The sequence below is a fragment of the Lissotriton helveticus genome, chromosome 9 (genome assembly GCF_964261635.1).
Source record: "Lissotriton helveticus chromosome 9, aLisHel1.1, whole genome shotgun sequence".
NCBI lineage: Eukaryota > Metazoa > Chordata > Amphibia > Caudata > Salamandridae > Lissotriton > Lissotriton helveticus.
This window is the reverse complement of record NC_136070.1, coordinates 1,248,730,570-1,248,748,972: the sequence shown is the minus strand read 5'-3', so window position 1 is coordinate 1,248,748,972 and position 18,403 is coordinate 1,248,730,570. Positions and strand designations below refer to the sequence as shown.

General features: G+C 42.7%; 1 protein-coding gene across 1 annotated transcript in view; it reads left to right on the top strand.

The window, feature by feature from the left end:
- The window catches only part of SLC26A6 (solute carrier family 26 member 6), a 276,916-nt gene that overhangs the window by 167,700 nt on the left and 90,813 nt on the right, over positions 1-18,403 (top strand). The window contains exons 10-11 of the mRNA XM_078662436.1: positions 3,038-3,115; positions 12,165-12,260. Coding sequence (XP_078518562.1) covers positions 3,038-3,115; positions 12,165-12,260 — 174 coding nt within the window. The remainder of the gene's footprint in view (positions 1-3,037; positions 3,116-12,164; positions 12,261-18,403) is intronic.

Genomic DNA, 18,403 nt, shown 5'->3' with positions numbered 1-18,403 from the left:
GCTGGGGTGTAGTGTTTTAGGGTTTTGGGTAGTGTTGTAGTGTTTGCGTAGTGTAGGGTCATGCTGGGGTGTAGTGTTTTAGGGTTTTGGGTAGTGTTGTAGTGTTTGCGTAGTGTAGGGTCATGCTGGGGGTAGTGTTTTAGGGTTTTGGGTAGTGTTGTAGTGTTTGCGTAGTGTAGGGTCATGCTGGGGGTAGTGTTTTAGGGTTTTGGGTAGAGTTGTAGTGTTTGCGTAGTGTAGGGTCATGCTGGGGGGTAGTGTTTTAGGGTTTTGGGTAGTGTTGTAGTGTTTGCGTAGTGTAGGGTCATGCTGGGGGTAGTGTTTTAGGGTTTTGGGTAGTGTTGTAGTGTTTGCATAGTGTAGGGTCATGCTGGGGTAGTGTTTTAGGGTTTAGGGTAGTGTTGTAGTGTTTGCGTAGTGTAGGGTCATGCTGGGGGTAGTGTTTTAGGGTTTAAGGTAGTGTTGTAGTGTTTGCGTAGTGTAGGGTCATGCTGGGGGTAGTGTTTTAGGGTTTAGGGTAGTGTTGTAGTGTTTGCGTAGTGTAGGGTCATGCTGGGGGTAGTGTTTTAGGGTTTAGGGTAGTGTTTTAGTGTTTGCGTAGTGTAGGGTCATGCTGGGGGTAGTGTTTTAGGGTTTAGGGTAGTGTTGTAGTGTTTGCGTAGTGTAGGGTCATTCTGGGGTGTAGTGTCTTAGGGTTTTGGGTAGTGTTGTAGTGTTTGCATAGTGTAGGGTCATGCTGGGGGTAGTGTTTTAGGGTTTAGGGTAGTGTTGTAGTGTTTGCGTAGTGTAGGGTCATGCTGGGGTGTAGTGTTTTAGGGTTTTGGGTAGTGTTGTAGTGTTTGCGTAGTGTAGGGTCATGCTGGGGGTAGTGTTTTAGGGTTTAGGGTTGTGTTGTAGTGTTTGCGTAGTGTAGGGTCATGCTGGGGGTAGTGTTTTAGGGTTTAGGGTTGTGTTGTAGTGTTTGTGTAGTGTAGGGTCATGCTGGGGGTAGTGTTTTAGGGTTTAGGGTAGTGTTGTAGTGTTTGCGTAGTGTAGGGTCATGCTGGGGTGTAGTGTTTTAGGGTTTTGGGTAGTGTTGTAGTGTTTGCGTAGTGTAGGGTCATGCTGGGGGTAGTGTTTTAGGGTTTAGGGTAGTGTTGTAGTGTTTGTGTAGTGTAGGGTCATGCTGGGGGTAGTGTTTTAGGGTTTAGGGTAGTGTTGTACTGTTTGTGTAGTGTAGGGTCATGCTGGGGGTAGTGTTTTAGGGTTTAGGGTAGTTTAGTTGTTTAGTGTATGCTAAAGGCATATTCGTTCTAAAAGTTTTCGTTATTTTAATTTGCGGCCTAATAGTACATGCGGGATTTTTTTTGCGGACTGATGGTATGCGGGATTTCGTCATATATTCGCTAATCATACTTTCTATGGCAAAATGAACCCCCTCATTTTGTTCCTTTTTAAATTAAATGTTTTAAGAGTTACCACTTTATTCCAATCAAGATGGCTTCAGGTGTGCCATACCTTTGTAATAAGTAGGACTGTTAGCACTCTAGTTGTTCTTTAGAACACTCAGGGACATTCTGTCATTGGGCTATAGTTGGGCTACATCTGGCTGATATTTGGGCTACATTTGTTTTTTTTGTCTCTGGTGGCCATCTTTGGGCTACATTGGGCTACATTGGGCTACATTGGGCTACATTTGGGCTCCAACATATATATAGCCCAATGTAGCCCAATATATATTTTTCAAAGTTAATTTTCGTAAAAACCACTGGAGCCTATATCTTGAGACATAGCAAAGGCACATCGGGCTACCAGTCCCTACAATTTTGCCAAGTTTGGTGTAAATCCATTCAGCCGTTCAGGCTAAAAGTGAGGCCAACCGCCCTATGGAAAATGGCATGGGAAAAACATGTTTTGGGACCCCCCTTTTTTCTCGGCCCACCCTTGACGAAACCCCCCCAAATTTTCAGGGGCTGCTCAGAAACAAAATGTTCCATTATCCTGAAAATTTCAGCCAATTCTGTCCTCAAACGCCAAAGGTATTCGACATAGAATTTTCAAAAATCCCATAGGAAAAAAATCCTAACTATATATACCTACTGGCTATCGCCAGTAGGTATATATATATATATATATATATATATATATATATATATATATATATATATATATATATATATATATATATATATATATATATACACATATATATATATAATCTTCAATTGCCAGTACTCAACGTAGTTATCTTACGTATGCATGCCTATATATATGTATTTTCACATTATTTTGGTTGTCAATATTCTAACACAATAAACATGTTGATCAGTATTTGGTATTAATCCTCTCTTGTACATCAGCAGGATAAATAACTTCCCCTTTGCAACAGCTTCCCTGTCCCTTTCCTCTTGCTTTCCAAGGAAAGATCTGCAAGGTCAGAAGAGAGAGGATTAACCCACATGAGCGTCAATCACTGTTGGCAGAACACTCATTCAGAATGGTATTGGGTGACCCATATCCAATACTGAATTTTTTTTAATCTAGGTCTGTTTCTGAGCAGCCTGCTGCATCATGCTTAAGATTGGATTTTAAGAGTATAGCTCCTTACAATGTATGCGATTTCATCGCATGCCATTACAACGCGGTCGTTACAACAACCTCATTGTTAGTACGCAATACCATTACTTCGCAAGTCATTACAACAACTTGCAGTAGGGGGCGCGCTGGACTTAGGAATCCTATTATTTACTATTCCTACTCCAGGTTGCACAACAGCAGGGAAGGTGTTGGATTTTAAATCCAATACCAGTGCGCTCCCTACTGCAAGACGTTGTAATGACTTTCCATGTAATGGCATTGCGTACTAACAACACGGTCGTTGTAACAACTGTGTTGTAATGACATTGTTTTGTGGAGACAGCGCTGTAAAGGCTGTTTCCCACCGCTTCTTCATAATGTTGAACGTTCTGACATTTCCATATGATGGTACCCCGCTGCTGTTTCAAACTCTGCAGAATTCTTGTTATGATGGATCCTTGTGTCTTCTTCTCATCTTTAGATGGCCAGTGCTGTGTCTGCCTTGATCATCTTGACCATTATCCTTCGAGCTGGGGAACTTTTTGAAGAACTTCCCAAGGTAGGATCCATTTCCAATTTTTGCTATCTCCATCTGGGCATATCTGCAATAATGTATTGTGTCAATACTTGGTGGTAGAATTTTTCCAACAGGGACACAGGAGCATCAACAATTTGTGGCATTCCACCTCCTCATACTCATCCTCAGAAGGAAATTATGAGACTAGATGTAGGTAGCAGAATCTAGGTAGATTGTTTATGGTTCATATATATTCCTTAAAGGATTACACCTGGAGAAAAGTTTGTATTCATTTTTTAGATGACTAAATTATGGCTGTTTCCTCAAATTCTGCAATACGCATAGGAAGGTCAGAATTTTGAAAGATAAAAAAAGCAAAAACCCTCCCTTCCCACATACCATGCCCATGAAGCTTGTGCATTGAGTCCAATGGCTTGCAACCACAGATGGATGCGGCCTGGCAGCGCATGCATGTTAAATGTGCTCACTTAGAGGGCTTTTAGATAAACCAGCATAAGGGTTCAGATGCTGAGCTTGCATTGCGAAGAAGCAGATGGCATTTGTGCTCTGGCATCACTCTGTGCTGGGTCGTGCCAGGTGGTGGATCGTCTGTGGAAGACTGTATAGGATGAACTAAGACATGATGTCACAAACTGGTAACTGTTTGTCTACTTATGAACTGGATCTGATTATGGATATAGGTTTGAAAGAATGCTCATGTATGAGTCGCTGAATGGAAAGCCCAGTGCACATGAGCTGTGGAGCGACAATGATGCAGTATGATGCAGTAAGACATAATTTCTATCTAAGACCAATAAATACAGAAACATCCTTAATGAACATTGCATCGCCTTGTGATGATAATGACCCCTTTTGCTGCAGTGGAGGTGACCTGATGGGCTTTGCATGGGTTGCATTCACCTGTGTGGAAACGTCACTACATTGCAAAAGGGCTACATTCAAACAGTATATGTGTTGTGTTACAATCAGGGCCAACTCAGTGGATTAATTGGTTGCTGGCAGCCAGCATGCTGTATCCTTCCACCAAGGCCCTATACAATATCAGCTTCCTGAGAAGTTACAGGATTCTTGTGTTCTTGGTCACAGTAGAGGATTTATGTTCCATGTTTGGTGCTAAAGGCAACACACCTGATTTACAGGAGCGTAATAATGCATAGTCATCCAAAATCTGGTAATTTTGGTGTGAGTGAAATTGTGTCAGTTTCCAAACTTATGCAAGGACCACTACCATTTTGACCATGCAAAACTACCAAATTGCATGCTGGTAAATCTTGCTGGGTTAAGAGCTGAAAATCCTCCAAGACATTGAGGAGCTAACTTCTAAAAACAACAAAGTGGGAAGGTGGTAGAAACAAGAGATAGATGCTAACAATCCCTCTTATGATTAGACCCCCACACCAAGTCAATAGATCATGGAATTCGGGTACTCAGTGCACCTCCTTGTTAGAGGGGGGTTCAGAGTGCCGGTACATACCGGTAGAAATTCCGATGTGGACATCGGCCAATGCAATGTACTCTGTGACACAGATTTCATTAGTAACTACATTGTCAATGACTGGTTGATCAACAATCTACCACAAAGGTAAAGATGGCTAACTATAGAAGATTTTTCTCTGGGAATGTGGTGAAACTGAAAAATACACGGAGAGCTGACACTGCGTTTCCCTCAGCCAAACTCCACAAACCGTCGCAAAATAGTAAATGTGTCTTTTTTATCTAGAAGCAAGAATCTAGAAAGAATCTGCACCCAAAGCTGTTTCCTCTCAGCAAATGTTATTCTTGCCAATTAGGCATAAATGGCCGGTGGTCCATCAATTTTTAAAATACTTAAAGCATACCAAATTCCTAGTTTTACGATTCTCCTAATAGGGTTTGAAAGGTCAAAAGAACTGTGTGAAAAATGTTGTTGGATTTTAAATGACATATTACCTATTCTTAGGTTAAAATAGATTGAAAACGTGAACTAAATGAAATTTAAATTTGTTATAAAATATTAGTATTTCATATTTTCTGAAAAAATATTTTATTTTAAAAACTCTTCTTAGCTTTGCCTTTAAATATGAATATGCAAATATTACAGCAATCAACTAATCTACTGTGCGAATTAGAAAAAAACAAGGGCCTTATTTTGATCTCGGCAGATGGGTTTCTCTGTCACAACAGTGACGGATATCTTGTCCGCTAAATATAAATCCTATTATATCCTATGGGATTTAAATTTCAGCAGATGGGAGTAACACGTCCGCCAAGATCAAAATATGGCCCTAAATTAGGATTTCTGCAAGTGGACATTAAGATATACAGGTACATGCATCAAAGGATTTTGCGATCGCAAACGGTGCGAATCGCAAAAATCGGCCATTTGCGATCGCAAAATCCTTTTTTGGAATGCATGAAGGTACAAGGCCCTCGCAATTTGAGAATTCGCAAATATTTGCATTTAACCACATTGATGCTAAGGCTTTTCCCCGCTGGGTGCTGATAATTTTAAATTCCCATTGTTCATGACAAGGTCAGCTCGTCATTAGCACAGCTCCAGTGTACTGCATGACGAGCTGACCTTGTCATTAGCATGGAAGTGGTTAAGGAATCGCATTTTGCGATTCCTTAAATGCAATGCATGAAACATTTAAAAATTGCCATTTCTCAATTAAGGGGAGCAAATTACCATGAGGTTGAACCTCATGGTAATTTGCGAAAACTTTGAAAAATGCACTTTTGTGCATTTTTCAAAGTTTCATGTTGTGCCCACACATGCCCTAAGGGCATGTGTGTGCACAACATAGGTGCATAGTTTGATTTCAGGGGTGCAACAGGTTGTCCTTTGGACACCCCTGCACCCTTGAAATCGCAATCTCAATTTGCGATTAGCTAATTGCGAATCGCAAATTGAGATTGTCTTCCCATTCATTCCTATGGGCCTTTTGGCCCACAGGAATCAATGGGAAGGGATTCCTTAATTGTGATTCGCAAATTGTGAATCGCAATTAGGGAAAAATAAGGATTCGCTAAAAAAATTGCGAAATATTGATGCATTGCCGTTTGCGATTCCTTAATTGCGATTCCTTAATTTTCGCAATTAAGGAATCGCAAACGGCAACAATGATGCATGTACCTGTTTGTTTATATAATGAAAATTGAATAAATCTTCAGAAAAGGGTTCCAAGCAACATTCTATTTGTGATTATGAATAAACTGATACAGGTGCTGAAATCTCCCAATGCAACCATTTATGAACAATTCATTGTCCATCAGTATGCCCTATTTTGTAAATGAGAAGGCATAAATCATTTTTGTAAAATCACCAAAATGGAAGGCCGGCAATCAGTTTCATTTAGAACTCTGTGTATGGTAATATTGAAAGAAATTGTCAGGATGGAGCCATATAACTGATGACCACTTGTTATTTGTGTGCAAAGGACTAATATTAATGATACAATAATTGAAAGAGAAGGGAATAATTGACTTGTGTTATTTGGCCTGAATCCACTCTTGGCCATGCCTGGTTAGAAGATAGATAGGGTGAATGTGAATTTAAAATAATGTGTTTTAAGACTTTTTCCGAAGAAAAATAGTTTGATCTTGTTATGGAATATCATATCCATAATTGTTGGGGGTGTAAGGAATGTTTTTGGGGTGTCTCAGGTGTTTAAGAAGAATAGGTGTAGTAATGTCAGAAATGATTGAACTACGTAATATAATACTGTGCACCAAGCATAACATATAACAATTGTTAATTTGACTTCATTTTAATAACCATTAATAGTGTCGATTTCTATGCTTCACTTAATGACATAGTGATATTGTGGTGGTCGATATCCTGGACATGATATTCTGGAAGGATGATTTTTAAAACTTGATATTGTGATAGAACACCATTTCAGAATTATCCACACAATGGTGAAGGACAGCAAAGCATTCTTATAGATGGAGCACATCATATTAACAAAGTCTGAAGGGGGAAATTTTGAGAGTTGGGTCATTTTCAGGCTATTTACAGAATCCCTTTTCAATTTAATAATTGAGGAAACCCATTACAAACATATGCTTGAGTCTACGGTTCAAGATCTTTTAAGGTGAGTGGCTTGTACTAGAGGCAATTTCGATGAGCAGTTTTATAGATGTGCAAGATTTAGTGTTGTCTCTGATCTGGTGTCTTAGTAGACTAATGTGTCCACTGTAGGGGCCTCTGCTTGACCTCATGATCACATCTGTTATTCAGCAATAAGAGACCCATCTTGGTAAACCTGCACTTACAAATACAGGTTATGTTATGAGTAGTTAAAGTCACTGCTCACATCTGCTTCATGCAGATAGAAGACAATCACCCAGCAATATCAAGGAACCAACTATGAATTGAATGGAAACTCTATGCCCCCAAACAACCTAACCCCTCCACTGACACTAAACAGCTCCGTCTCCCATCACTCCTCACCTACCCACTCCCAATCACCCATTTACCACTACCCTCCCACGACCCCATCTCCCCTCGACCCGCCAAACGCCCTCCCCCTGGCCCAACCACTCACGTACTCTACCGCCCTCTCCCCTCAATCACCCGTTTCACCTGAAACTCTTTGCCCCCCAAACAACATAACCCTTCCACTGACACTTAACAACTCCGTCACCCCTCGCTCCTCACCTACCACCCAATCTCACCACCCACTCAACTTGCTACTTTCTGCAAATATTCAAGACCACCTCCTTACCCCAGGCCATATTCCTTTTTTCACCTACGCCCCCTCTAACCCTCCACATGCCTCAGAACCCACACAACTCCAAACCTGACCGATCTAGCGTGACCACCGAACCCTCAAAACTCCCAGCCACATCGCCTTCCACCACACGTCTACTACCCCATCTTCCCCTCACACACAAACATACCCTCCACAAATAACTCAGACCGCGCCTCCTCGAAATCTCACCTCTCCTTAATTGCTCAAAGCCTACAAAACATTGAACGTGACCTTGTTAACGTAACCACCGAACTGACCCGACTCAGGAAAGATTCCATCCTCCTCAGCGCCAAAACCCTCCCCCAACATAAAACCCCTTCCAACCCTCCCTCAAAAATCCCTCATACCACACACAACATTTGGATATCAATCCCTCTCCACCGCGATGCACACAGACCTCGCCACTCCTCTAACCATCTCTCCCCGTCTGATATTGCCGACCTATACAACTCCTACCTTCCTAATGTACCAACCACAAACCCCCCACTCTCCCACGCCCCGATCCCAGTTATTATAGGTACAAATACAACCCCTTCCTCCCCCTCTTCCCCCAGACTACCACCCCAACTCACATTGATCCCCCATGCCCTGCCCCTTTATGCAACCACACACCTCTGAAGTGAATGCTTGTCAACTGCCAATCCGCTATCTTACACTCCACGGAAATCTCGGAAACAATCCTGAGTGAATCCATTGATATCGCATTCCTCACAGAAACCTGGCTAAATGACCACTCAACGAGCATACTTGACCTACTCTCCCCTCCTGGATACTCTATTCTTAGAAAACACAGACCAATCAGAGTGGGGGGTGGTCTCGCCATTATCTTCAAAAATGTTTTCCAGTTATCCCTTGTTACTAACCCAGGCTACTCCTCCTGCGAATACCTAGAAGCAGAACTATCAACCCTAAACTCCCTCCCAATTCGCCTACACAGATTTTATCGCCCCCCCCAGGTGCACCACAGCCCTTTATTGATGACCTATCTGAGCTCCTGACAAAATCTGCTTTATCCAAATCAAAAAAATATCTTTCTTGGGGATTTTAACCTCCATTGGAACGATACCAATGACCCCACTATCTCCCTCCTCACTACTCTCCTTGAGATCAGTGAACTCAAACAACTTTGCTTATCCCCAACACACTCCAAAGGTTCCATACTTGACGTCATTCTGTCCAATGACGATCTGACATCCGTGACCAATATCATCCCTACTAACTGGTCTGACCACCACCTTATACTATTCACCATAGATACCTCGGCAAGCCTCCCCGCCTCTAAAGTTAACAGACCTAAGAAATTAACTAGGAACCTGAAAGGACCACAGGCACAAATATGGTGACAATCTCCAATCTAAACTCCAAGCTCAACTCCTTCTCATTTCTGACTCACAAAATGCAAATGAGCTCACTGAACTCTTCAACAATACTGTCACTGGTGTTCTTGACGAACTGACCCCACCTAAACTCAAAACCCAAAGAAACATCCCCTCTAACTCTTGGTTTAATACTGAGTTAAAAAATGAAAGACGGGCACTCAGACTAGCTGAAAGAACCTGGAGACACCAACTCTCTCCCGCCCATCTGGCTCAACTTAGACGTGCTAGGTCCACGTACAAAAAGCACATCTTCAAGCAAAAGTCATCCTTCTTCCGCACTCAACTAGATCGTGCCAAAACAAACCCAGGGAACTCTTCAATATAATACGTAATGAAACTTCCCCAGCTCCTCCTCATATGAGAGCCTCCTCTGCCAGATGCGACGAAATTGCCAATTTCTTCTCCGAAAAAATTGCCAAAATTGATCAATCCTTTCCTCCCACAAAACCACCCTCCAACCCACTCCCTTATGACCCCTCTCACCCTCCCTCTTCTCTACACCCCACCAATCACTCCAGTGACCTCCCTCATAGCACTGCTCCGGCTACCAACTCCCCTGACTCACAACTAAAGAACAATTGCTAAACTTCCTCCCTGTCACAGAGCTAGAAGTCCTCAAAATAATTGGCAATCTTAAACTGTCCTCCCACACAAATGATCCTGTACCCTCCAACCTTGTCCCCTCCCTTAAACACATCATCGCCCCATTCTGGACAAAAATTATCAACACCTCTCTCTTCATGGGCTGTGTCCCCACCTCCCTTCAACTGGGTCAAATCTCGCACATAATTAAAAATCCAAACACAGACCCAAATGACCTTAACAATCTCCGCCCTATCTCCAACCTCCCCCTTCTCTCAAAGGTCCTTGAAAAATGTGTCCTACTACAACTTGACAAACACATCGAAAACTTTAACCTACTCGACCCCCTTCAGTCTGGCTTCAGGAGAGGCTGTAGTACCGAAACGGCAATGCTCAATGTCATTGCTGACATCCATCAATCACTTGATAATGGAGAGTCCTCCCTTCTTATCCTCCTGGATCTCTCCGCAGCATTCGATACAGTCAACCATTCAGCCTTACTCAATGTTCTTAGGACCCGTTTCGGTCTTAACGACATTGCCCTCAAATGGTTCACCTCATACCTTCAAAACCGAACTCAGCAAATAAAAATTCAAAATTGTCTCTTTAACCCCTCTCCCGTCGGCCTTGGAGTACCCCAAGGTTCTATCCTCTCCCCTTCCCTCTTTAACCTCTTTATGGAACCTCCCATTCTCATTCTTAAACAAGCAGGCATCAACTGCCACCTATACGCTGATGACACCCAAATCTATTACAAGATCAAAACTCACGCTGACATCTTACACCTTAACAACTCTCTTCACAAGATCCAATCCTGGTTCCAGTCAAACCATCTCAAACTAAACCCAAATAAAACTGAAATCATCCTCTTCGTCCCTAAAAAGAACTGTCTCCCCATTCAATCGTGGATCTCAGACCTTAATGCACTCAACTGCCCACTCACACTGTCCAACGCCATCAAATCGCTTGGCATTACTATCGACAACGCTCTCACCCTAAACGTTCACATCAAAAAATCTGCCAAAGGAGCCCTCTTTGCTCTCAGTCGCCTCAAGAAAATCAAACCATTCTTACCCATTGATGATTTTAAACTTGCAGTTCAATCACTGGTTCTCTCACGTATTGACAATGGCAACGCCATCCTCAACGGAATCCCGAAGGTCCACCTTGCTCCTATTAAAGCTGTTCTCAACCTTGCAGCCAGGCTCATCACAGACTCCAAACGCTTCGACCATATCTCCCCAGCTCTCAAATCGCTTAAATGGCTGCCTATTGAAGGGAGCTCAACCTACAAAACGGCCTGTATTACCCATAAAGCTCTCCACCAAAACTCTCCGCAGTACCTATCCAAGAAACTCCTTATCGCTGGTACCACTCGTCCTCTGAGAAGTTCCAACGCCCTCCTCCTAATCCCTCCTCTGCACAAAAAGAAAGCAACACAATCTCGCGCCTTTTGTTATATGGTTGTTTTTTACTTTGTTATTATGCTTTTTTACCACTTGTGGCCTTATTCTATCATGATCATGTAAAGCGCTCTGATAACTCTGGGTCTAGCCAGCGCTATATAAAACTTTGAAAATAAATAAATAGCACAAGAGAGAGCCTAGCAGTAGAGCATGTCACTGTGAGAAGTGAACTGTATTTAGCTCCATATCCTCTGTCAATATGAAATGTTTGACATTTGAGATGGCTCCCACCTACACAGAACACCTTCTCAAGTCTAGAAAAATGGATGCAAACGTCGGATGCTTAAAACTGAGTGTCAATGACAAGGTGGAGACAGACTGTTGCAATGGTGAACAATAAGAGTGACTTCAATCAATCAGGGTTTTTGTAGAGTGCGGCTAATCACCCAAAGGGTCTCAAGGCACGGGGGGATTCTGTGGTTCAGATGAAGAGCCAGGTCTTGAGGTCCTTCCTGAATTGAGACAGTGACGGGGATTGCCTAAGACACAGAGGTAGTGAGTTCCAAGTCTTTTTCAGTGAGGTAGGAGAAGGATCTTCTTCCAGCCAAGGTCTTGCAGATCTGTGGGATAGTGGCCAGATGGGCGGAGCGGAGATGTCTGGTGGGTGTGTAGAAGGAGAGGTGGTGACTCGGAAATACCAAAATGAAAAGCCTGACATGCTGCCCATTTGGTAATGTTGCACTTTATATGTGTACTACAAATTTGCTATATTTGTACCATACATTGCCTTGTGATTGAGTTATCTTTTTCATAATAGACCCCTCTCTGTTTCTTTCATAGACACCCAAACTGCCTGTGTCTGCCATTGATATTGAATAACCGGTTCACAGTTTGACATCATTCATTAAATGAATGCACTAATATATTGTTTCATGACTTAATGCCCTCTGGTTCTTTTCCTTTCCAGGCAGTCTTGGCAGCTGTTGTGGTTGTGAACCTAAAGGGTATGTTCAGGCAATTTCGAGAGATCCCTGTTCTCTGGAGAACCAACAGGATTGACCTGGTAAGAAATGTGCAGTAGCCAGAGAGACCTTTGTTTATATTTATTTTGAACTTCAAAGAATATCAGTCATAACAGCTTTATTCGACAAAAATAGTCATGAAGGCTGTATTCAGTACAAAATTGATGACCAAGGTATACAAAGCTTTTAAAAGGAATTTCCCGCAAATATAAAGAATCCATATAAATATATAGAAGTAACAATATAGATTCATATGCTCCTCTCAAGAATATGTACATGTATACAAAGGAGACTTTGTAAAACATTAAAACGTGAGGAAAACTCAAACCCCAATCTCATTTTAGCAGCCAAGAGAAAAAATAAAATAAAGACTACGGCATTCAATAAGCATTAGTTATAATGTCGCAATCGCTTTTGATCTTATAATCCATGCCCATCCTAGATATTTAGCTAGGGATATGACAAGTGGTATCCATGTTTCGGTACAGATTAATCTAAGTGCTACCTCACATTTCCGAGTACCCAAAACTCTACAGATTGGGGCTACCCATATATACCGAGGAACTGTGTAAGCAGGACACACAAATAGCAAATGGGCCAGAGAGTCCAAGTTTGAATGGCAAATGTGGCAAGAAGTGTCATCTGCTGTGTCCCATCTTACAGTGAAATACTTGACAGGTAATGTGCCCACTCTCAGTTGAAAAAAGACCTTTCTATCATGAGGCTTCGTAATGGTGACTCTTAGCTCCTTGGGGAAAGTAATTAAGGAAGGCAATATGATTAAGGTTCAGTCTGCTAGGCAGAAATATAAGAAAGCCCAGGAGACGGCTAAGAAACTTTGGCACGATAATAGTGCGTGTGAAAACAAAAACCATAAACAATTTTGGGATGTAGTCAAATGGGGCAGAGATGGCCGACCTTTAGAGCCGACAAATCGTGTAAGCCAAGATCAATGGGTAATGCATTTTCAATCCCAATACGCTTGCAGTACAGATGATAGGGATATGTTTGAGCTCTCATATACTTCCTATGATGGTTCGGCTTTTAATGAAGCTGATGTTGATATTGCTCTGGGTACTGTGATGGGAGGTTAAGTCACCCGGCCCCGATGGCATCTCAGCCAATATAGATTCCTTTCCAATAAATCCAAATGGAACCGATATATCCTGATCTTAATGAATGAAATTGCTAAAGGTATGCCAGGACCAGACTCATAGAAAGGAGCGGAGATAATTCCAATATTTAAAAAGGAGGGTAAGTCTTTGCCTGGGAATTATAGACCCATAAGTTTAATCGATTCATTACAAAAGATGATGGGACGCCTTATGTTAAACAAAATTCAGGGTTGGATTAGCGAGCAGGATATATTATCACCTTTCCAGGCAGGTTTTCGGTCATGTACAAGCACCATTGACCAAACCTTTCGTTTCACTTTACTCTACTGGAAAACTGTGGTTTTGGAAAAAGGCAGCCTGTATGCTGCCTTTGTGGAATTAAAGTCAGCTTTTGACCTCGTTTCCCGTAATACTTGGAGAGTAATGCAAGGCCTGAAGATGACACAAGAATTATTAACTCTTGTAGCTAGACTCCATGAGGACAACCTTGCAAAAATCAGGTGGGTTGTGTGATGGGCCCAACATTGTTTCCCATTTTTATTAATGGGATTGTCAAATTTGTGGAAGCGAATCCAACGGATGCTCCTATACTGGCGGGTGTGAAAATTCCCATCCTCATGTTCGGCGACAATACGCTGTTATTCGCTAAAACACCGAGCGGCCTACAGCAAGCCCTAACGCTCTTGGAAGATTTCTGCCATCTGTGGGGTTTGGAGATAAATGTATCCAAAACAAAGTTTAGGACATTTGACCCCCATAGATCCTTTAGAGGAGCGATGGTGCTGAATAGGCGTCCACTAGAGCAGGTAAAAGATTTTACATATCTTGGGGACATTATGCAGGGTGACATGAGGTGGGGTAAGCAACTGGACATGGCCACACTGAAACATCGCCAGTTGGCAGGTACCCTACTGGTTGAGTTTAATGCATCATTCACAAAACCAGTTAGTCCTGTCTTGACCATTTATAATATGAAGGTTGCTAGTGCAGTATTATTTATGGGGCAGAGCTCTGGGGATTTAAAAACCTTTCAAAACTGACTGTAGCAGAAAATAGGTTCCTACGGAAAATCACTAACCTATCACAAAGCACACCAGCACGGCCATTACTATGTGATCTAGGTAGGAAGGCTTTGGCTGACAGTGCAAGACTATGCCCCCTGCTGTACTGGCGGAGAATTTGGTAAACTCCTGAATTGACACCTAGGGGTCGATTCCGATTCGGGAAACAAATCCGTACGATGATTCAAATTCGTAGCCGTTTCCGTACGAATCGTACAAATCAGTCCGAATCGCGTAGTACGATCCGTAGTAAAAAAATACGTCCGAATTGTTGTGAACCGTACGAAAAGCAAGGGAAAATCCGTACGATACGGACCCTGAAAGTGAACCGTACGAATTGTAAACATGCCGTACGACCCGACATGTACGATCCGGACTGGGGAATGAGTACGCGATTCGTACAGTAAATGTCGCGTATGAGCAATTCGTACGGAGGGCCACACAATCACATAGGGTACGGTTCGTACACCCCATGATCGTAGGTGTATGGTTCGTACACCCCATGACACCTACGATCATGGGGTGTACGAAGCGTACCCCTACGATCATGGGGTATACGAACCGTACACCTACGATCATGGGGTGTACGAACCGTACCCCTATGTTCATGGGGTGTACGAACCGTAACCCCTACGATCATGGGGTATACGAACCGTACACCTACGATCATGGGGTGTACGAACCGTCCCCCTATGATCATGGGGTGTAGGAACCATACACCTACGATCATAGGAGAAGCGTGGCTCAGTGGTTAGAGGCGGCAGACCCGGAAGCTGAGATCGACCGTGGACCAGGGTTCGATTCCCCGCCTCGGCGGGTCTCGGGCCCAAAATTCCATGGACTCGACAATTCTCGCTCTGGTGCCTACTCAACTCACGGGGTCACACTCTGCGACTCTGGGCAATAGCTTGCTTAATCTCCACTACGGCCCCTCGCGGCGGGATGCCTGGCTTTCTCCTTGTGGACACCCTGCCGGGGTTTCTCACAGGGGAATACCAGGACAGGTTCCCTAAGCAAGCGCCGGGACGCTTACGGGCAGCTGTGCGCTTTACAAGTCCAACACATTTACATTTACATAGGGTGTACGAACCGTACCCCTACGATCATGGGGTGTACGAACCGTACACCTACGATGTTTTGCGCGCATTTCGAGTCGAATTCTGCTTTTCCGGACGTTTTGAGCTCTCATAAAAAAAGAGTCGTACGGAGTGTTGACTGGACGAATCGTACTTGCTGGGTCAGAAAATGATGCTTCGATCCATACGGTCATCGCGTACTGCGTGTTCCGAATGCGATTCGTATGGATTATTGAGTCGCACAGGCTTTGGTACGATTCGGACAGAAAACTGCTTTGGGTACGCATCGTACTACATCGTACGTACGGGGATGTTTGAGGATATGATTTGTACGGGAAAAATGTTGTACGGGATTTTACTGAATCGGAATCGGCTCCCTAATGTTGAGGGCCTAAAAGATCTAATAAGAGTAGATCATTACAAGAAAATCCAATGGTTAGAGAATGTTAGATCTATACTAGTAAACATTGGCATGGTTGCCCTTTGGGAGAAGCGCATTACAAACGTCACGTCAATCACTATCATCGCAAAACAAATCAATCACATATTTATTTATTTATTTATTTATTTTTACGTTTTTATTGATTATTCAAAACATACATACCAAATATATCAGGCTAGTCATATATCACCATAGTAGCACACAGTACATCCTTAACATTGTTATGCTCTTAGATTCTGATATTTTGATACATTGTGTTATACCCAGAACATATATATTCATGTTCCATCACCATTTAGCATATCAGGATTGGCTCTTAACTATGTTGTTAATGGTTCCCAAAAGTCTTTAGGCTTGGAGCCGTTGGCAGTTCTTCTTCATATGTTTGGCGATTATCTCTGCAATATACCAAATCCATTATCCAGCATTTGATTGTGGGAAACGTTTTACTATCCCAATGCATTGAGACTCTTCTTTTTGCGATTAATAATGCTATAGCACAAAATTTTCGTTTGAGCGTCTGTGGTTGCTTTAGAAAACCTACTAAACAGAGTTTCATTGAACATTCATTGTTACAGTCCAGCATGCGGCCTAGGAATATAGCACTTTACTACGCTTGCTATTACGACGCAGTAGGATACAACGCGGTCGTTAGAACGACTTTGCGTTGTTACCATGCGTGGCTTTCTACGACTTGCACTAGGTGGCGTGCTCGACTTAGGAATAGTATTAATTACTATTCATACTCCAGGTAGCGCAACAGTAGGGAATTTGTTGGATTTAAAATCCAACACATTCCCTGGTGTTGCACGCCACCAAGCACAACTCGTAGAAACAACTTGCGATGTAAAGCCACGCGTGGTAACAATGCGGTTCGGTTACCGGCTGCGTTGTTACCTACCTGCGTGGTAATAGCAGCGTTGTAAACGCTGTTTACCGTGGCCTAGTAGCTGCACTACCCATTCCCAGTATGCTCTGACTTTATCACAATACCATGCGAGGTGCAAAAAATCTGCATTATCTACCCCGCATCTGCAACATTTTGTCTCTTCCCGAAGTCCGTATTTCTGCAATTTAAGTGGTGTGTGGTATGATTGGTGAAAGCATATACAGTGTATAATTTGCAGTTTGCCGTTTGGAATTAGTATTTCCTAAACTGCCAGTCTTCTACTCCCAGTGGGTTGTCCAGAACCGTATTCCATCTTTCCTGCGCCCTGTTTGTACCTTTTACCAGTGCAGCTTGCATGGCCCTGTATAGCTTTGTGACTACGTGGGTGTTATCAGAATTGGTTATTATTATTTGTAGCAGTACCAGTGTGGGTGGGTCCTTTGGGTAGGTTGGGTATAGTTTTTAGATTTCTTCCTTCAGTCTGTGATATGTGACTTTGAACAATAGCGACTGGTTACTTATATATGCTAAGTCATCAGGTTCAAGGAATAGGCCATTGTTGTATAGATCTCCCATTGGCAAAAGACCCACCTGCTGCAGTAGTTCCATGCAGCCTTTGTCTTTCGTCACAGACAGTGATGGGTGCTGGTTTAGTGGCACGGCAGGTGCATATCATGGCCATTTATTGGCCATGTTACTCATTCGTTGCCATGCTGAGGCTGTTGATTGTATTGTATTGATCTAATTTTTGGATATGTGTAATCAATGGTGCGTCAGTATACTGCTTAGTGGGATGGGGTTTGCATCTCCCTCTTCTGACGCTAGGTGTGGCATATAACGTGCCGGGTGGTACCAATAATGGGCCTTTTGTGCCTGTGCACATAAGTTATATATTAGTAAGTCAGGTACTGTAAATCCTCCTTGCGCGTACAGCAGAGTTAGTGTTTGTAATTCTATGCGTGCCTGTTTCCCTGCCCATATTAGTCTTGTTAGGTTCATATTTAATCTCTTGAAGATTAGAGATGGTGAGGTTATTGGAATATTGCTGAATAGATACAAGAATTTGGGTAATATGATCATCTTTATGAGTGATAACCTATCTGCCAGGGATAATGACAGTTGGATCCATCTTCCATCTGTTTATTTGTGTTTCAAGTTTGTCTATCGCCACCCCATAGTTGGTTCTCAGCACCGTGGCTGGGTCTCTATGTATCCATATACCTAAATATTTAATTGGTGCCTCTTGCCAGGTTAGTGGGAATTACATATGATGTGCTTGTATAATTACGGTCAGTGGGAGAACTACTGATTTGCTCCAGTTAATTTGTAGCCCAGATTGCCTCCCGAATTCAATGTATTCCCTTAGTAATGGTGATAAATTATCTCTGGGGTCACGTACATATATGACCACGTCGTCTGCATATAGTGAAATACCTACGGAACACAGATGAAACTTCAGTGCCGTGTTTGCATCTTGTTGCCTTATTTTGCATGCAAGAAGTTCAAGCATGATGGCGATAGTAGAGGTGATAATGTGCAACCTTGCCTTGTCCCTCTTTGTATGTGTATTGCGTCTGATATGTGTCTGTTTACTTTAATGC